Source organism: Poecilia reticulata, chromosome 8 (assembly GCF_904066995.2).
Source record: "Poecilia reticulata chromosome 8, P_reticulata-male-v2, whole genome shotgun sequence".
In the NCBI taxonomy this organism is placed as follows: Eukaryota; Metazoa; Chordata; class Actinopteri; order Cyprinodontiformes; family Poeciliidae; genus Poecilia; species Poecilia reticulata.
The window spans coordinates 2,524,588-2,546,010 of record NC_088837.1 but is presented as its reverse complement, the minus strand read 5'-3'; the positions used below and the strand labels follow the sequence as shown (position 1 = coordinate 2,546,010).

Genomic DNA, 21,423 nt, shown 5'->3' with positions numbered 1-21,423 from the left:
CTATTAAACACATTTTTAATAGTTAACTGGAATTTCCTTGGCATCAAATAACAAAGGCAATTTATAAGCTAACTGAAAGGCTTCTGTTCCCTTTTCTGGCCACAAGGTGGAGAAGTTAGACTGAGAAAGGACAGGCCATGTGGTTGCACACAGACGACATTTTGTCTCAACACAAACACACGCTGAAAGGACACTTCTGATTTCCTGTGGTTACGTGAAGCTGCAGCAGCAGCACAGCTGACGATGCGCTCTGTTTTTTGTTCTTCAGAAATACAGACAGAAAAAAACCTGGACAAGTTATCTAAGCTGTACTTTGTTTTTCAATAAACGCTTCGACGTGCTGCCTGTCTTCCCCCCTACCTCTTCGTCGTCGTCCATGTACTGTTTGTATCTCTGCTCCATCATCTCTCTCTGCCATCTCTCCTGCTCCAGAGTCTGCTGGATCAGCTGAGCCACTTCGCTTTGCTCCCCCGGCTTTTCCCTGCCAATAACAAACCTAAAAAAAAAAATTTAAAAAAAATCACTTAACCCACACATATGAATCGTGAAACTCCTTTATTAGCTTCAAATATTAAAAACATGAGTTCACAGAAAGCAAATGCGACTGACTTGACTGTGCCTGATGTGTTGCGGAGGACAGAGGCGGCGAAGCTCTGGGTGACGCCAACCAGACTGGTCCCATCGACCTCCACTATCAAATCGTTCACCTGGATCCTGAAAGCACAGCAGAAATAAACCCACTGTATGCAGTCACAGAACCACCTTAAGTCCAAACCGTCAGTGTCTAAGTTCCAGTATCAGAAAGGAAGTAAGCTGTAGAGAACAGTTTCAGTGACACCAAAAGCCAACAAGACTTGAACTAAAATTTTAGATTAATTGACGTTTATAGAGGCTTTCAGAAATAGTAATACCTTTTGAACAAGTCCAAAAAGGTCAGTAGAATCTATTGGGATTTTATGTCATAGGCCAATACAATTTTGCAAGTGTGGTGTTTCTATTAAATGAACATTTGAATGAAAACCACATGTGAATATGCTTGTTTCTATTAAACAAATTTATTTTCAAAATTTGAATTTGCATAATTTTATGGTTAATGGCAACGCATACTGTCTCGTAAAAACTAGCTCCTCATTCTGTGCGTTGCTTCCTGAAGCCGTGGACTCTGTTGAAGTTTTAAACGATTGGATTTGATTTTACTCAGTTCTAAAGTTTAGCTATAACGTATGTGATGCGCCAGATATTCTATGAACCTTAAAGGAAAATGCCATCCCACACTCAGCAAACAGAAACTTGCTGAGCTGAACAACATTTTTGCCAGTAATAAAATGTCTTAAACATTCCTCTTGCTCTGACTTTAATTGCTCAATATTTGGAGGTGTGGCCAACACGGACTGAATACTTCTTTTTCCTGCCATTGCCAAACTACAACCTTAAACAGGCAGACTACAACTCTAAGACAGCATAAAACAATTATCATCATCATTCACAACTCCTCCTTTTGTTTGCTTAGTTAAAATTCTATGTGAGAAATTGAGTTCAATGGAAGAAATACAAGATGGCACACTGAAGGGAGATGAGAATCAAGCAGAATTGGATGAGAAGGCAATAGCCAGGCTAACACATCCATGAAATGGAAGTGAAATGATACATGGAAAAGTTTAGTAAAAATTTAAAAGGAGCAGCATTAACTAACCCTGTTTAGTTTGATACACCTGAATGAATTCCATGAAGATTACTTGTTAGAAGTTGGAAATTATTCAAGACTGGGTTTTTTATTAGCGAAAAATGCTCAAAAACTTTCATCTTTGTGAATCCACTTCACCATTACGCAGTGCTTTGAGTTACTCCATCACACAAAATTACAATACAATTACAATACATCAAAGTTTGTGGACATACGTGATAAATCATGGAAAAGTTCACGTGCTCTGAATGGTTTTGTAAACCACTGTAAACATCATTTTTCCAGTCAGCCTGTCGATACCGTTCTAGTCGAAACAAGTATCAGGGCGAGTGCAGACAGGTGGGCAGCCTACCTGCCGTCTCTGTGAGCGGCTCCACCCTCTGTGACAGTTTTAACGAAGATCCCCAGCTTCTCCAGGCCCATGTCCGCTCCTGCTCCCATGCCAATGATACTGATCCCGAGGCCGTCGCTGTCTGAAGGGCGCAAAGACAAAAACACAGCGACACAGTTACGAATCTCCTGCTTTACTTCTTCCTTTTGTTTAGAAGTACATGGTGTCTACTAAAAAGTTAGCACATTAAATAACTTCAAACAGCTAATCCATATACTTGTTTTCCAGTCAGCCTGTTCTAGTTGAAACAAGTACGTCATAAATTTGGAAAAAATTATGAAGTACATCAGTCCCATTGTGTGAACAAACAAGTACCACCATGAAGTAATAAATTCGACGAGCTCTAAGGAGAAGTTACTGAAATTATTCTCAGTTTCTATCAGTGTGATTCATTGTTTTTAGAATGTTTCTTCTGTTCAGAGAGGTTTGTGGGTATTTGTTTCTGCACATCCCACCACAGCGTTTCAATCAGCCTGAGGTCATGAATGCGGCAAGCTCACTGCAGCAGCTTATTTAGTTTTTTAAACCTGTCTGTTCTAAACAGAATTGTGGTTCAATGGGTCTAATTTTAGCCAAGCGGTTGTATATTAACCTTTATTATTCTCTTAACCTTATTGCAGGCAAGGTAAAAACATTTAGTGTTCATAAACCATTTCCTCCTTTAGTTTTTGCACATATTGAAAACTGTCCCTTCCTGTTGATCTTAAGTTGAACCTTACTATTTTGAGAACTGATTTTTTTTTAGGGCTAAATGATTTTTTCTATGTCCTGAATCCTGCCACAAAAAGGTATATCTAATTTTTAGCATTACTGCGTTACTCACACATGCTTGTAGATACCAAATTTACTTCGCTAAATGCTGGTGTTGTATTTAATATCATATTTAATATGCTGCCTATGTTAGCCTTCTAGTTATTATGCTAATATATGTCAATATTGTAGCTACTGTGGTGATACAGGTTAGCATTGTATTTATTATTCTTAAGCATGTTAGTATTGTGGCTAATATGCAAAAAAGTTTCCTGATTTTAGCTAGTATCCTAACAGTATTGTTGCCATCATACTGACAATTGTTAGCAAAATATGCAAATACATGAATTGTAGTATTGTAGTTAATATACTATTAAGAGGTAGTATTATAGTTACTATGCTAATACAGTTAATTATAATAGCTAATATATGAATAAATATTTGTATTCTAACTGTGATGCTAATACATGTAAGTATTGTATTTATTATGTTACCTGTAATAAACATTGTAGTTTTCTTTTTATTACTTCCCTATATTGTAACTACTACACTAAAACATGTTGAGCTATTATGCTAATACATGATAGTAGTGTTGCTATTATGTTAACGCTAGTTAGTATTGTAGCTAAACAGGCTAATATATGCTGGTTCATAATTACCATGCTAGTAGGAGTTGCTGAACTTATATGTGTTAATATTGTAATTATCATGTAATTATCATGCTAATACGTTAGCATTTAATAACTATTATAGGTACATCACTATGACACATTAGTATTCCAGCTACTATGTTAATACATATTAACAATGTAGTTTTCATGTTATTACTTGTCAGACTTCACAGTATATAAAGCTGTTATACTAAAACATTTCGGTATTGCAGTTATCAACATCTAATAGTACTGTAAAAAATATTGCCGATTCATATTAGTATTGTAGTATTGGAGTAGTATTGTAGTATAGTATTTAAAATACTTACATACATTGCTGTTATATCTAATATTACAAACTAGCCATCACACATACCAGCTGGTTCAAATCTATTACCTCCAGAATGACTAGCTGCTAATTAGGCTAATCCACACAAACTTTAATCCCATAAGAAGATAAGAGTTACATGCAGACAGTGTATGTCCTCTGAGAGAACCCTGCCAGTGTATCTGTGTGTGTATGTGGTGTGTGTAGTTACATAAGAGACTTGACGGAGTGACTCTTAGCGACTTTAAACATGTGTACAAACCTTTCTCCAGTTCAACGGGAAACAAATCCAGCTTCTCGACTCTCTTTTCAAGCTCATACTCGGCCGAGGCAGCCATGGGGTCAACGTCGTCATTGCGCCGGTCGTAGTCTTCATTAGAGTAGGTGGTGAAGACCTGCACATATGACAAAAGTTAAAGGTCAGGCAACTCAGCACTTTACTGAAATGTCAAAGAATAGCATTCAGTATGGTTGAACTTTTTTGGCCTAAATGTGAACCACGACTTTTGTTCCTAAGGAAAGGGACAATGGTCAAAGTTAATGGGAAAGATGCACGGGACACCGTCCAACAGGACTAGAATAGTTCAGATCAAAACCTATTCATGGGTTAGAATGACCCAGTCAAAGTCCAGACCTGAATTTAATTGAGAATCAGTGATAATACATGAAAATTGCTGTTCATAATTTTTCTGGAGCAATTTCACAGAAAATAATGGTTTCAGGGTCTACACAGTGGCGCAGTTGGTAGAGCTGTTGCCTTGCAGCGAGAAGGTTCTGGGTTCGATTCCCGGCCCTGGTCTTTCTGCATGGAGTTTGCATGTTCTCCCTGTGCATGCGTGGGTTTTCTCCTGATTCTCCGGTTTCCTCCCACAGTCCAAAAACATGACTGTCAGGTTAATTGGTCTGTCTAAATTGCCCCTAGGTGTGAGTGTGTGTGTGCATGGTTGTGTGTCCTGTGTGTCTCTGTGTTGCCCTGTGACAGACTGGCGACCTGTCCAGGGTGACCCCGCCTCTCACCTGGAACGTTAGCTGGAGATGGGCACCAGCAACCCTCCTGACCCCACTGAGGGACAAGGGTGTCAAGAAAATGGAAGGATGGATGGATGGATAATGGTTTCAGCCAGTAGACATCCCATAAAGACTGGTGGAACGTTGTTCTACAATTCATTGGCTCTTGAGTATCTGTATATATACTTTTTGTAAAAATAAATTTGAAAAACCACAAATACACTAAATTATGCTCTACCTTGTGTTGTTCAGTCACATAGAATCACAATATTGCACATTGAAGATTGTTCTTATATCACGAGGAAAAGCAAAAAAGATATATAAAAAAGAGATATATCTACATATAAACATATGTATATAGACGTATAGTTATTTGAAGCAAGAAGTCACTTTATGTTTCTTTTTGTAAATCTCACACTATGTGTGCCTTTCCTTTCACTGTACCCTCTCATTTGTGTTGCTATCTATAATTCCCCTCCCCCAACCCAAAAAGGTCAACAGCATCGGTTTCCTTGGTAACCATCTTGTTGATCACATGACTGTATTTCGATGGAAGCCTGGCACATTTAGTGCCAATCTTGCAGTTGAAACATATATATATATATTTATATATATGTGTGTGTGTGACAAAAACCAAAGACAGAGCTGAAGGATTTTATTGTGTGGGAGGTTTTTCCTACAGTATTATTTACGTTCCAGTGTGTGGAAGACACTGTCTCTCTCTCTCTCTCTCTTTTTTGCTCTCTCGTCCCCGCTACATTTTTTTTTTTTTTGATGACTTTATGATGGTGCTTTGGTTTTGTTGTTTTTTTAACTTTAAGATGATTTGTAAAAACAAAAAAGTCTTTGTTTTAAAATGTTTGGGTAAAATTTTACTGTGACGCGTTACATTTTTTTGAATAAAGCTGCTTATATTTTGTATTCTCTTTTCCAAACTTAGAAGGCACAGAATGGCAGATGAGCAAAATTTAAGTTTTAAGCAGGAACAACAACAAAAAATAAAACAAGCATTTATATTTCAGAAATGAATGTGTCATGAAGCTACAGCCTGCAACTGTTAAATTGAATTTTATATTGAATTTTACTTGCTTCTTTCTCTGCCTCTCTCTGTCACACACACCAGCAGAAACCGGGTCATAGGGCAGTATTGTTAGACTGCTTCCTGTTGTCACGCTTCCTTCCTGTTGAGTAACTTTAAAGCTGTGTAAATGCAAGAGCTTGTCTGCAATAGGGTTCTAATGTTCCCTGAAGACAAGCAAGAACGACTGAGTCAACCTAACAGAATAATAAAAACTAAAAAAAAAAAAAAAAAAAAAAAAAAATATATATATATATATATATATATATATATATATATATATTTTTTTATATATATATATATATATATGTGTGCTACATCCGTATCTATTATATATAGAATCTATATATAAAGGTATATACCTTTAAGTGACTCTATATATATATATATATATATATATATATATATATATATATATATATATATATATATACATAGAACAAGGACAAATCACACAAACATCTGAATTCCATAACCAGATAAGGTTTGTTGAATTCAGCAGAACTCACTAGTTGAACTTACATCAACTCTTAAGAAACTTTCAGCTTCTCCTTTTTGTGTTAAAATGTTGAAATAGGTAGACTATTGCTCTTGTTCCCATTTCATGAACATATGTTGAATTTCCATGTCAATGGTAGACAAAAATAAAACAAAACAAAAACAACAAATCCCACCAACATGTAGAATGTTTTCTCCCATGAGCAAATTGCTTCCACATTCTTGACGTCTGTCTGTGTAGTGATCCTGGACTCCCATGTTACTTAACTGCATGATGAAGGCCATAGCACACAATGTGGTTCCACATGAGACCGGATGGTCTTCAGTAAAACGCTGTGCTGTGTTTTTGTCCATGCAGTCTTACTGCAGCTGGCTGTGTTGTGACACAGGAGCGTGGGAAACCAAACCGGCATGGCAAACGAAATCCAGATCACAACATAAGTGGCTGGAATGTGCATGTTTAAATTGTTGCCTCCATACGTGTGACCTGTTTTAATAACTTACACTTTTAGCCTCTACCATCAGTCCAGTACTGGAAATACAACAGAAATACCAACAGAATTAGGAGTGAGTCATACAGTATTTGGTGGAGGAAGTGTTCAGGCACTGGCAGTCCTCTGGGTTATAATTTGCTTTTGTTAAAGAAGCATGGCACCAAGACAGAGGGCAGCTCTCTGGACACAGCTGAAGCCAGGTCCATTAAATTAAAAAGGGAAAGGATAAAATTTGATAGTTAGTCTTGGATCGATTAAGAACTTCAGGTTTGCGGTTCTAAAGCTGAATTGAATATCTGATCACTTTTTCCTCCCAGTTTTTACTGGGATTCAGAAGCCATATAGTTTAAGACTGTTTAAGACCATTTTGAATGAAATTTAAGACCTATTCGGCAACAGAAGTGTACAAAAGAAAATGTGAGCTTTTAAATAATAGTAATGGCAAGATTTCTTGCACAGAGCGAATGTAGCATCGTATGGGTTGGCAACGGAAGTGAGCCAGTGGCAAAGATGAACATCATCAAGCAAACCAGCGATAAAGTTACACACAAAAAGCTAGCTGACAAGGGGATGTTAGCAGCTAGTTAGCCGTAGCTCCCACCACCTCGAGTCACAAAACGCAAAGGAGATATCTATCTGTACGTGACTTAAACGTTTGTCTGACAGAAAATTTCAGGAGAAAAACAAACTATATAAACTACGCAAGATTAAATAATCCTGCTAACAAAATTTAAGACCAACTTACACGTTGACATAAATTTAAGACTTTTTAAAGTACTTAAATTTAAAATGTTGTTTTATCTACGCATAAAATAACATCAGAATCAATGTAGCGGAGCAACACAGAACATGCCTTTTTATTGCAAACATTTTTCCTCTTAGCGGTTTGTGCTTCTTTCTACACCGAGCAGATCAGCAGGAATCAGAAACGTTAGCTTATCAGCTCCGTTAAAAGCGCACACCAGGTGGGTTTTCATTCAAACAAAGCTACATTCTGTGATTCTTATCTATCATAGTGTGCGTATGTGTGTGTGTGAGTGAGCGTGTACGTGTTGCCCTTCTTTTTTCCAAGGAAAACAAACAAATTCAACCACATTCCAACTGCCGCCGACACAGAGGTAGTCCTGTGTACATCCGAGTGCAAACACATTCGGTGCGTCTGAATTTAGGTGAGATGAAGAATGTCAGGGCGGGGGACCTGACGGGCGTTTCTCAGCCTGTCGCGACCTTCCACTGGCTGCTGAGTTTGTGTGTGACAGTGCAAAGTCTGCTGAGTCTCCTGAAAAGTATAGTAGTCACATGACGTTACAGATATAGCAGGAAATTTTACAACAGGATGTTCAGCTGAAGAAGGTTGCAGTCTTGCAAAGCTCTCCGGGGGCGGGTGGGGGGTGTGAGGGGGAGAGATTTGAGCTCTCAACACATATTATCAGAACTGCAATTAACAACCAGCTTTGAGACGTAATTACAGCGAACAAGCCCAGGCTGTGAATCTCCTGGGTGTCTCTGGAAGGAGAATATTTCTCTGACTGTGGCTGCAAACCTCAAGAAGGGGTTTCTCCTTCTGCGCTAGTTCTTCCACACACATCTGGTTTAGAGATAAAAATCTGGCTTAAGGTACCTGGCAAAAGTATTTATACAACATTTTTGCATTTTTTTTAACACTACAGCCACAAACTTCAATGTATTTTCTTGGTGGGATTTCAAGCGGAAGTAAAGTTGTGCAGAAATGTGAGGTTGGGGGAAATTGTGCACGATTTTCAAAATCTTTACAAATTAAAACTTGAAAGTTGTGGGTTGTTTTTTTTATTCAACCACACAAACACCTAAAGGTCAGAAGTTTGATGATATATCAAACTTAAATAAAAGTGATTAGGCCTGTCACTATAACAGTTATTGCGATAAATAATAAGTGTTCTGAGACCATCTTCAACTAATATGATGGTAATAATAATGCAAAGATTAATGACCTTTAAATTCCAATGAACATTAACACTGGAACTGGAAGACATCTTAAATATCCAACATAAATAAACAAAGCAAGTAAAGTGGATACTGAAGTCTCTGTAAACTAGTTGAGACCAACCAGACTGAAGGTTTTTGTCATCCAGACATGAGAAAAACAATCATGCAAATGGAAATTATGGAGTTCATTTTAATTTATCATGCAATTAATTAATTTATTAGGTGTTACGACAGGCCACCCTAACCTGATACTGACCATTTGTTTACTTGGTATCAGATAAAGACCCCCAAACAGCAGTGAAAGACATTTAACTGTTAACCCATACAAATATTACATGCTCTGATCTCATTGCGTGGGCCTATGTAATGGTATTGTATCCATGTCAATTTCCTTTAATCATATGATAATTAAATAATTATTATATGCAGCTGAATCACCAAACAAAAGTAAATTCCAACATATATGAAAACATGAAAAAGCAGGTCAAGATTTCAAGCCCATCATTGTAGAACGTAAAAGCTGATCATTACGACTCATAATGTTTTGTAAGTTCTCAAACCTTTATCAGCTATGATGGTATCAACATTAAAATCTAGAAAACTTTTTTTCCCCCCCTCCACTGCACACTTTTATTGAAGAGTACATTCAAACAAATGTGAGGCTTTTTCTGTCCTCTGTAAGAAATAAAAATCAGAGATTTGTGTTTCATACGAAGGACCTGCAGCATGTAGCGGTTTGAACCTTTAAACTGCGGCAGCTACCGCCGCCGCTTCAGGCCATTTCTTTACCTTAAGCTGCCCGAGGCAACACAACACAGATGAGCGGCTAAACATTTGGTCAAGAAAATGAAAAAGAAAATCCCTCTTGACATGAAAAATTTCTACAACCATCATCTTAAAACAGCAAGCTAAGCTAAATCTGATCCTCCTAATCAATGCACGTTATTTAGCCTCCCATGTTCTCAAGTTATATTCAACCGAAACACTTTCTAATCTCTCACTCTGACAAGCCGTTAAATGCTCTGCATAACAGAGGAAGTATGCTGGTAATATTATGACTATCTGTGCGAGCAGAGACATGTTTCACAACGCTCAGTGGCAAGCTAGCTCACTGCTGCAGTCCTGGTACAAACAAGTAGAGTAGAGTTGGAACAACAACAAAAAAAAGCTTTAAAAAAATCTAAAGTTTGGACCGGTAAACTTGTTCATTTTAAAAGAGTAGAGGAAGTGTTCAGCTAGCTGACTGGTAACACACATCAAAGCCCACATTCATGTACACGTAGCCCTAGCATCAACTCCAGTTAGCAGGAAATAATGTGGTGAAACAAAAATGCCCCCAGGTACTTCTGGTTTGTTTTAGAACATGTATTTCTTGTAGAAAAGTTGTTACCTGACTCTGAATTGATGCAACTCTAACCTGAAGTGTATAAAGCAAGACAATATTGTGTTTATTTTGTTTATTAAACTGAGAAGAAGCACAAATAAAAAAAATAAAAAAAGCATGACTCAGCAGCCTGCAGAACCACCTTCTGTGTCAGTAATGTGAGGTAGTTATTGTCTCCGTTATGCTAGAAGATCTTCGTATCTCTTCTTTTCTAAGCAACGTTCAGTTTCACAACATTTATTTCTACACAGTTTTTCCGTTGAGTCCGAGGAGTCTGGGTTTTTCTTTTTCAGTCATCCTGCTCTACCGTCCCACTGAATGACCCAGTTTGGGCCGAGCTTTAACTTTCAGACATGGTCTTGACATACAGGAAATTTGTGGTCAACTAAATAACGGCAAGGGCTTCAAAATGAGCCCACAGCATGAGTCCTCCACCACCGTGCATTGTGTTTGTGCCGACATGCTTCGTTTGGTTTTTCCAAACGTGAAGCTGTGTACTTTGGTCAAATATAAGATAATAATTCTGCTCTCATCTTTCCAAAGGACATCTTAGTTCATTCAGATCATGGCTCTAACTGGATGCAAATAAGTGTCAGGACTATCTTTAATGTCATACATATATGGGACAGAGACGTGGGTGATTTTTTTCCCCGTCTGACTGTGGCTCAATAATTTTATTGTGCAGAAATGTCAAGGGATAACAGAACGGCTTCATGGAGCCACTTTTAATAAGTTCAAGCCTCGTAGCGTAAACGTGGGAATGAAAAATGACAATGATGATGTTCTTTTAGACAAGACTTCAGCCAGCTTGACCTGCACAAATGCAAAATCTTCTCAAGCACTTTGGTCTAGTTTCTAGTGCCACAATATCTCAGTTGCTTGAAATAAGACAAAACCAACTTATAACTAAATTCCTACAGGAAAATGTCTTGTTCCACTGGCAGATTGTTTCATGTATAACTAGTATTTTTTTCCTCAGTGTTATGGCATTATTGACTTAAAACAAGCTGCTACACCTTGCTGGAAAGTTACTTGTTTTGTCTTATTTCAAGTGATAAGATATTTTCAGTAGAAACTGGACACTCTAATCCTTGATCCAGTATGACTTCACAAACCCAAGTCATACTGCTAGGTTTTGCTCTTGGCAATACTTGCACTGTTTTTCAAGTTGTTCATTTCATAAATTTTTGAAATGAGCATTAATTTTGCTCATTTTCAAAATTAATGTTTGCTTGTGAGCAAACATTCATTAAGAAATGCTATGTTATTGCATTTTTGGCATTATTTAAAAAAATAGCTGAATAATTTGTTTATTTGTATTTTTTAATATTGTATAAGCTGAGATGGCTTAATGAAAAATCTGCATAATGTACAAATTTAGTTTATCCAATCAACTGGTTAATCATCAGAATTATTCAGTTAATTCTGATGATCAGTTGATCATACTTTTCCAGAGTACATTTCAGAACCCCCCTTTACCACTATTACATGTGCAAGTCAGTTGCGTTATGTCTCTGTCAACTTTGGACATCTACAGACTCAAAGATTTGCTGCTTTTTCAAACTGGAGAGCATTTGTGAGCATCAATCTTTAAGGCTTGCGACAGACTGGCCTGGACTTTGACTGGGACATTCTAACAGATAATATTTGATCCGTTCCGCTGTAGCTCAGATGGAGGGTGAACCTCATCCCTGTCTAAAGTCTGCTGCAGCCTCCAACGCCTTTTCTTGCTCCATCCATCTTTCCATAAACTTTAAACAGCTTTCCTGTCCGCAAGGTTTGAAGTTGAGCCATACTGTTTCAACATTCTCCCTGACCTGTTTACCCAAAGTTCAGCATCTTCTAACATTTAAAATTTACGTTTTAATGACCTGGAAGGTAGAGACTGGAGGACTGCAAGCCAGCAAACACTGACTGACCTTGATTGGGTCTGTGCTGAAGCAAATCTTTCTGCTGGGCGGTGGGGCCTCCTCTTCTTCGGGGAGACCGGGCATCTCAGAGCAACTGCTCTCCGGCTGATATGCCTCCTCATCTTCTTCGTCATCCTCGTCGTCCAGCTGGCTTCCCCCTGAATCTTCCTCGCCGATTCCGCTGTAAGCACTGATTTCTACGAGATCTCCCTCTGAGTAATCCTCCCTGCGCGAGCCGTCCTCGTCGTTCTCGTCTTCTTCTGCTTCCCTCCATTCAGAGTCTTCTCTCTCGCCGGAGGAAGGCGGAGGTTCTTTCTCCCGATTTTCTAGTGAAGCGTGAACCTCGGCCTGGACCAACGTCCCTCCGGTTGCCTCATTGGACACGTCCTTTTCTTTGGCCTGGGACTCCACCATAGTTAAATCCGTGTCTTCGCTTCCTTCCACCTGGGACTCAGGTTTTGCCTCGAATGAGGCAGACGTTACAGTCACTGTAATCGAAGGCGTTGATGAGTTTAAGTAGTGGTCTAATGACAGTCCGAACCCATCGTTTTCTTGGCATGTAGCCTGTCCTGCAGCGCTCCTTTGTACAGAACCTTCTGCTTCCAGTGGCAGAGCTGTTGTGGTGTTTGTTGTTTCTGCTGTTATCTCCTTTTTGGTCTCCTTACCAACAGAATGTGCCTTTGAATGCAAGAAAGATCTGTTTTAACTCAGTTAATTCACAGGGTTTTTTATGCAAGTGTTCAACACTTTTTACCTTTTTTTCAGCTGCATCTCCTTTAGTTGGAGGTTTGGGTTTTGGCGCTAAGGCAGGGGCTGACCGACGCTGGGGGAGGTAGAGGTTGTTTTGCACGTCGCCCTTTTCAAATGCCGCGCTGAGCTGGCTCACAGTGGGGCTGACCGCCTCACTCGGGCCAACCGAAGACGCAGCAGATGGAAGGGTAGCAGGACTGGGCGCTGGAGGATCGTCCAGTCGGTCTAGAGCTTCTGTTGACCCGTTAAAGCGGGCCACGACGTCTAGACGACCGTCCTGAAAGCCCGAAGCACGCTCCTTTTTCAGCAAAATGCGGTTGGTAGCGGCTTGCTTCTCCTGACAAAGAAACACCAATCAGTATCAAAACTCAGGGCAGACGGATTAGAGGAAGCCGACATATTGAGGAACTTACCTGTAGAGTTCGTTGTTCAAATATTCGCCTGGTCTCCTGAAGTTTGGACAAACCAAAAGAGGAGTTTCCACCTTCTGATCCTGTTTTAGAGTCAAACCTGTTGACTCTCTCTGAGACTGAATCTCCAAGTTTCAGCAAGGCGCTGTGGTTGACATTCTCGTTGAGACTTGAGGCCCTTGGAATCGATAATTTCAGTGCCTCTTCCTTACCTACAAATGACAAATAATTAACTAAACAAATAGTTTAAAACGACCCAATCAGGATGTACCCCTGAAGGAGCCTGCTTACCTAACATTTTGACACCATCCTCTTCATCACCTGGAGACTGCATCTGCATGAACATGTTCTTGATGCGGTGGACGTTGGACCCGTACCGCTTGCCCCTTCCAGTCGGGCGGGGGAGAAGGGGAGGTTTGGAGCCGGGGTTGGGAGCTCCGTTGGCGGCATTGTTGAGGTGGTCGGTGGCCTTCTTCAGAGCTGCCAGCCCCGCCTCGTAGGCATTGCGGTGAGGCGAGGGACTCCGCAGGTTGGAACCCCCGTTGTTCCCGCCAGAGGCCCCGTTGCCCCCTGTGGCCGATGGGGGTTCAGTCTTCATCATTTTTGGTAAATCAAAAGCCCCTGGGTGAACGGCAGATTAACAGGGATAAAGGGGGCCACATCCTGGTGCTGCTTTACGTTCGCCTCCTGTAAACAGAGCAATGATAGCTGTTGATATGTGTCAGGTGATTTTGCTGCGGGTCAGTTTGCCCCTTCGCTGTTTGGTATCTGGTATCTATACTTTGCCATTTTGTCCCCTCCATATTGTATTTCCTACTCATCTACCAACAACATTGTACCCAGGAAGTTATACTTGGGCTGGACAATAAATCAATAAGAATATACATTGCGATAGCAACGTGATCGGTATCGATAAATAATACATCTGACCCAGAACTCTGGATCAAATGTATTACTCTGATCCAGATCCACGCAGCATTCTGGGGAATGTAGGCAGAAGAAAGTCTTTAGCTGCTCAACCTCACGGTTGGTGGCATCAGCTAACTCACTCACTTTTTACGTTAGTGAGTCAGCAAGTTGAGTAACTCGTGGTTACCTAGCAACAACTAGTTGAGTAACTCGTGGTTACCTAGCAACAACCTGTTGAGTAACTTGTGGTTACCTAGCAACAACCTATTGAGTAACTTGCGTAGCAGCAGTTTAATTTAAAGTTTCGTGCCTCATAGCTGCTGGAGCAAAAACTATCAGATATTGAAAACAAAAATGAATCATTAATTACTGATATTGGCCAATACAGATTCTTATATCATGATTCGTTTCTCAGCCATATCCTCCAGTCCTAAGTTATGCCCTCGCAATCACTTCATTGTCAGAAATGTTAGTACATAATGAAGATCAAGCTTTATAGAAATGCTCAAATCTCTCAAATAATTTCACTTATTTACTGTTATCTGAAGACTGACACTTTATTCATCTATTTTGGTTCTGATCCCAGTTTGGATCAGTCAACTCTTTCAGAAAATGACGTCTGATAAGCTGAGAATATAAGGTTAGGGAATAGATTCATAGAAACACAACAACAGATGATAAGTTGGTTATAGAAAATAACTTCAAGCCATTTATTGTATAAAATGTTTTTTTTTCTTTACGAGGATCAATACAATGACCAAAACCACAAGGGGATAAAATGGCAAAAGCGGCAAAAAGACCAACCCCTATTTGTTTTGTTAGAATGTTTCTAATGACAAAACACAATGCTTTACATTGTCATTTTTCATAAAACAAAAACAATAAAAACATCTATAAAGAACAATACTGAGGGTGCTCTAAACATGGCACAATTACAGCTGCCCCTGTCCTGTACACCATTTCTGAGCGACGGAGACAATCGGCTTGGATTCTTGGATGCATGTATGATGCATGAGATGTTAATCAAGGTTTTGAAAGTTACACCTTCAAAACCGTTAAGATTTTACGTCATACCGTATTTATGGCTAGAAGAGAAAATATCATAATTGTTTGCGGATTATGTGTAGATACAAAAAATGCAAAGTTGGCTGTTCAGAAATACTTTGGATTGCATAAAAAACGAACGGCCATGATGTGGAAACTAAGGTGCACCAGTCATCACTCTTAAAATGTTAATGCTGTATTCAGATGGCAGTTGGTCAGAAACCAGTGGCATAATATCTACATAATAACCTCCTGAAAGCTGACAGGGCAGATAGTCTGACTGCTCAACCTATGTCTTTTTATAACAATAGAGAACATTATTTTGAATGCAGTCATCAATTTCTTTTTACTTTTAGCTGCAGTAGACATAATAGACGCATTTCTGTTGTAGAGAACGGCAATGAAATTATGTCCTGTAATTTTGTTTTCATTTTTAGCAGAAATTGTGTCAAACTGATATATTCACTGAAGGTAAGAATCACATAATGAATGTGGACCAAATGTTTCAAAAGGTAATCTGTCAGACAAATACGTGGCTGCTTGTCATTGTGATAATCCTTTTACAAAATGTATATTCTGGAGACTCCGATGACCTTTTTAATAGTTAAAAGGATGAATCTAATTTTTTTAGCCGTGTCTGTGGGATTTGTGTGAAAAATCACAGCTGAGGTGTGAGGATTCATACCACCAGTGAGTCTACATTGGATATATAACATAAATTTGCTCCAAATTCGACATACTTAACAGGAACAGTGCCAAACAAGCACTGTCTGAGAGCTGTCCAAAAAACTGAACTGGTCTTGCAGGTTCACAATCAGTGGAGTGGAAATGGTGATGATGATGTCACCAATACAGACTGTATTTGGGTCATGTTTCATCACACTACCCAAAAAAAAACAAAAAAAAAAAACTTAAAAAGTCTTAAATTCATCTATCTAAAATTAAGGCCTTAATCAGTTTAAATTAGTTCTAAAAAGTGTGTTGATATTTAAATACGTTAACCACAGGTCTTACATTTTGTTGTGACTGGACTATTTTATCTTGTGTGTTCTCGTACATGTATTTTGTTTTTCTTATGGAACTTTCCTTTCAGGCATAAGTCTGAGTCATGCCCAGACATATTCTCTGTGTTCTGTACCTCAAGGTAGTTGGAACTACAGACAATTATTTGCTAATATCCTATTGGTACATAGCTACCTAGCTTTTTTAACTTATGTTGCTAACCCATACAAGGCTAAGTGCATTTTGTGCAAAGAAAAATTTTAAGCTTGGCACTACAGGGGTTATATGTAGCGTGAGAAGCATAGCACCACCTCCAAGAGCCACAAAGATTTAGCATTTTCAGTGCCTCATTGTAGTACATCAAGATCCCTCAACCTCCCCTATATTTACAGTTTTTTCTGTCTTAAAATTAATTCAAAGTGGCATGAAAATGACCTTAAGAAGTCTTTAATTGGACTTGCTGAAACTAGATATCTTGAGAAAGGTTGTGTGGAAAGTAAAGCCTGGTGGCCCGCCAGGCTTATAATACCCTGAACTGTGCTTTTGTAGCATCCTTTTTCAAGGTTATCATCTGTTACTGCTCAGTCTTTAGTTGTATTTACTGCGATCAAACTCATACAGGTGTATCTAAAGATGAATTGCAGAATAATAAACATGGCCAACCATGTTTGTATGCCAGCTCATTGTAAACATTGCTTAAAGGCGGTCTGGGGAATAGGAAGGAGTGTTTACGCTACTGTCTGGTCCCACAGCAGCTCCAGATGGCACTGCTGACACACATACACCCTGCAACTGCAGTCTTGTGACACTTTTTTTTGCCAAATAATGGATTCTTGCACACTGATCATGTGGAGCAAACATGATGCAAACAATCTTTACGTAGGCCTAGAGGAAAACACACACACACACAGAAAAACACACAAAGAAAAGCAAAGGGCTGCTCCGCAGCTCCTCGCCTCTTTCCTGTTATTGTTACCATGAAGCTGGTGGCTCCTGCTTTAGGTGAAAAACACGGGAGAACAAAAGCTGAATCCAGTAACCCCACCTCTGCGTGACTTTGGTGCATCTCTTCTTCATTGGTGAAGAAGAAACAACAAACTACAGCCGCAGTGCTCTCCCAAGAACAACTCCATCTGCCTCCTGCTGGGTTCCTAATCCCCTGCGGTTTGGAGCTGTTTCCTGCTATTCAGCCTGGATGATCACTCCTAATTGCATCTTCGTTTTTCTTCCTGTTTAAAGATGGAGACTTTTGCTGTTTGGTGAGAGGCAGCTAGCAGAAATGTATGTCTAGGCCCCAGTTGGGGGTAGCAGAACGTGTAGAACCCGTCCAAGGATTGATGCGGCTCTAAACGGAATTCTATTAGAACCTGCAGACTTCCTTCAGGAAGCCCCCGGGCCACGATTCAAACCCAGAACCTCCTTCCTACATGGCAACAGGCCAACCGACTGCGTCTCTGTGTCACCCCAGGTGTTACATTTTAGTTGTTAAAATATATTTTTTACTCACACACATTAGTTTGTAAATGTAATGCTCAATAATGGGAACATTCTCACAACACCAGCAACTTCATTTTGGTAACAAATCCTATCTAAACATTTTGATAACAACCTAACTAAAAATACTGGCTAAGTCAAACGGACATAAGTGTCATTCATTGTCAATAACTGCCTCGAGGTTAAAAAGTTTAGCTTGCTAGCAAGTTAGCTACTCTCTCTCTCAGAACACAGTAAGGATGACATGTTGTGTTATAACTTCATATGAACATAATTACAAAACCCTAATGAAAGTTTGGCTGGTTGAGACTTGTGGTTGAGAAAGTTGACTTGTTGCAGCAAGAATTTAAGATTGGATCTAGATTTAACTCTTTTAGTGACAGTCACTTGCTAGAAAGCTAAGCGAACAAACTTACTAAGTTCTTTATGAAATTCTTTCTTAATAAAATAAGTCAGGATCAAAAGATCAAAACATTTTTGTTTTGATCTTAGCTAGTGTAGCTTAGCTACCAAGCTAAGCTACACTAACCTTGTTGTTGTCAATCAACAGCACAACTTCAGTGGTGAAGAAAAAGGTTTTCATGTCACCTTGTTAGATTAAAATTTCACTACTTCACGAATGCTTTTCTTATTTTTATATCTTCACACAAAGAATAAAGCAACTTGCAAGTAAGTTTGATCTTAGCGCTTTTGCTAGACTATTTCTTAGCCACAAGCATTATGACAGTTCTTGACTTTTACCAAGTTGATATTGTCATTCCTAATAAAAAACATAAAATCATATCAGTGATCTGTCCTTGCTTCTTTAAGTTCTAATCTACACCAAAATAAGATGTTTTTTTCTTGTTGCAGTGATTGAACTTAACACAAACTAATATGTTTGATTGCAATTTAATCAGTTTTAATGACTACTATTCAACATCCTCCAAAAGGTATCTGTATGATGTATGGGGTTGTTTTACAAATTAATACATCAACTCAGTAAAAATTAAGAAATCCAAGAAGAATGGTAGAAAAAGTACTTGTGCTGGAGCGAGAATATAAGTTTAGATCCAGCTTTACCTAATTAAGCGACAGTGCTAACGCTAAACTCAAACATACTGGCAGGCTGAGCCTCTTAACCATGAGTCACTAGCTGCCAACGAACCACACATCTTAGCTGTGGTTGTCAAGGAAAACATTTTACACGCCAGCTTGTTTACTAGTGATGTTTTATGCCCTTAACCACAACCCACTCATAGTTGCTGTTTTTTTTTTACATGCTATAAAGTTAAATACTAACCAGACCAGATAAATTATATGGTCGGGATGTAACTCTGTAAAGTTACATTACTTCAAGTTACATGGTTGAGTGAGCACATTTTATAAGTGGGTTTGAATCTAACTAACTAGTTTTCTTTAGCTATTTTTTATAATGTATCTTCCTAAATATCCATTAAAATAGAATTTCTATAAACCGCTGCACCAATTTCAGTGATTAAATTCAAAACTGCTTTGTCAATTAACTGGGCGGCAGTTTAACTAATGCTAACTTGTGGGGAAAGGAATCAAGTACTAGCTTTCTTTCAGTAACAGGTGGGGGTGGGGGTATGTTCACTTTTACGATTTTTACTGGAATCACATCAAAACACCGCAACAAAATCTTTTGTAAAAAAAAAAAAGGACAAGATGAAAAACTGTAGCGGTTGAGATTTATTTTAGTTGCTCTGATACAAATAAGACACGGGTTGCTTTTACTTCCTCTTTGTGATATTATCCGTTTATCCTGCAGTACCTATTGCAAATGCAAGTGGATGCAATTATGCAAATTTGGCAATTACATCAGTTAGCAACTTTTACAGCAGCTATTAGCTATTTTTCCTACTGAGCAGTGTGCCACACTGGGGCTGAAGGCCTGAAGCAGCTACTTAGTTCCCTTATGCCTTGGGCTGGCTCTGATTATGTGCTTAAACCTGTTTATTACATGCCGTAAAAGCTGCAGTAAAAACCCTGCCTCTGTCCCAGCACTTCCCTTTAATCAGTTCTTTCTGCTCTAGCGACTTCTGTAATATAAATCCATGGATTCCAGTGCATTAGATTCTCTCGTATAGCATCTGATATCAGAGGATCCCGGCCTCCTCCAGCAGATGCCACGCGCACCGGGTGCAAGTCACTTCAACACATCATCTTCCTCATCTTTCCCTACCTAATCTCTTCTGTCCTCCTCATCAAACATTTGGCAACATCCCAAACACACACACACACACACACAGAGAGAGAAACACACGCATGTGCATCTGACCGGTCACATCTGTCTGCTTGCATCAGCAGCTCCGGTCACATCAGTGTTGTGTGTTTTTCTCTCCTGAGTGATGCCCGCACAGCATCTCCCCATCACTGCTCGTCTGCGTGCGTCACAAACACGCAGCGTCCAACAGAAGGCGCATTATAGTAAACACAATGAGTCCGTCTATTCCCACGACAATCCCCGCATCTGTGCAGGAGACACCCGGGCCTGGACTGGTGCGGCTGGGAGGAAGCTGCCGCTGCTGCCGCTGGTCAGGATGTTTGTAGAGGCACTTCTTTATTTATATGCACATACGAATATTTTCCCGACTGTGCATAATATATTTGTTACTTTCAGTTACATCGCTAAATATGTGTGTAGAAAGATAGAAAATATATATTTTTTATTTTGTAGTTCAATTTTGATTTTAATTCGATCATTTTAATACTTATCATTTCATCCGAATGGATCAAGAAACGATGTCGGGTTAATCTACATCAGGTCTGACATCCTCAGTGACAACCGTCTCTGCTGGGGAGGCTAAAAATGTCAAATTGCTGATTTTCATAATGGAGTTTGGCGGGGGCGCGTTTGTTCAGGCGAGCGGACGTTCCGGATGTTCGCTCGCGCTGTGATTTTTCGGTCCGCCCGGTTCGGACACGAGCAGCGTAGGCCCGGCCAGAGCTGCGGCCGAATAATTCGGTGTCACCGGCTGCTTTGGGAGCCGGAGGCAGACGGTCAGCAGGCCCCGCTGGGTGTCTGCTGCTGAGCTACTGCGCTGTTTCCTTCCTGCAGCTTCCCCCCTCCGTCACCTCCACCCTCCCCTTCTGCCGCGGACAAACAGCACATTTAAAAAGCGGGACGAAAAAAAGAAAAAAGAAAAGAAAAACACCGAGCCGGAAAGTGACCCGTTCCGCCGCAAGTCATACCTGGTAATCCAGTTAGTTGGAGCAAACCCGGTGTCCGTTATGATCTGGAGCGGAGACAGCCCATTGTCCTGCTGTTGTCGCTGATTCCTCCTGTGAGTGCCTGCCTCCTCGCTGCTCCTCCTCCTCCTTTCGCTCATCATCTGTTTTCCTCCATCCCTTTCTCCCCACCTCGCATTTCCCTCCTCCTTTCTCCTTCTTGATCAGGGGCGCCTCCACAAAGTTCTCAAAGAACTGGCCAGATGGCGGACACTAATTATAATCTTGGTCTGGCACCAGGGCCCGTCCAAAATTGTTTGAGGGCGGAAGTGGAATCGAAATTGGGGCCCCAAGTTCACCTCAACCGCTGCTATTTTTACATAAATGGCAACCAGCCTGCCTCACAAATAGAAAATTATAAGACAATTAAACATTTTTGAATGTAATAATTATTGGTCTATTCTAGATAAATTCAATTCAATTAAAAATACTTAATTGATCCC

General features: G+C 39.7%; 1 protein-coding gene across 2 annotated transcripts in view; it reads right to left on the bottom strand.

Annotated features, from left to right (window-relative positions):
- The window catches only part of LOC103468315 (neurabin-2-like), a 30,020-nt gene extending 8,847 nt beyond the window's left edge, over positions 1–21,173 (bottom strand). The window contains exons 1-9 of one of the 2 annotated variants that reach the window (XM_081609621.1): positions 20,945–21,173; positions 13,592–13,987; positions 13,304–13,512; positions 12,895–13,227; positions 12,150–12,818; positions 4,066–4,198; positions 2,037–2,157; positions 610–714; positions 361–496 (exon numbers count right to left, since the gene is read on the bottom strand). In XM_081609621.1, coding sequence (XP_081465747.1) covers positions 361–496; positions 610–714; positions 2,037–2,157; positions 4,066–4,198; positions 12,150–12,818; positions 12,895–13,227; positions 13,304–13,512; positions 13,592–13,901 — 2,016 coding nt within the window. In that variant the 5' untranslated portion in view covers positions 13,902–13,987; positions 20,945–21,173. The remainder of the gene's footprint in view (positions 1–360; positions 497–609; positions 715–2,036; positions 2,158–4,065; positions 4,199–12,149; positions 12,819–12,894; positions 13,228–13,303; positions 13,513–13,591; positions 13,988–20,944) is intronic. The other variant, XM_008415292.3, reaches the window with a different exon arrangement.
- Between the last annotated feature and the right edge of the window lie 250 nt (positions 21,174–21,423).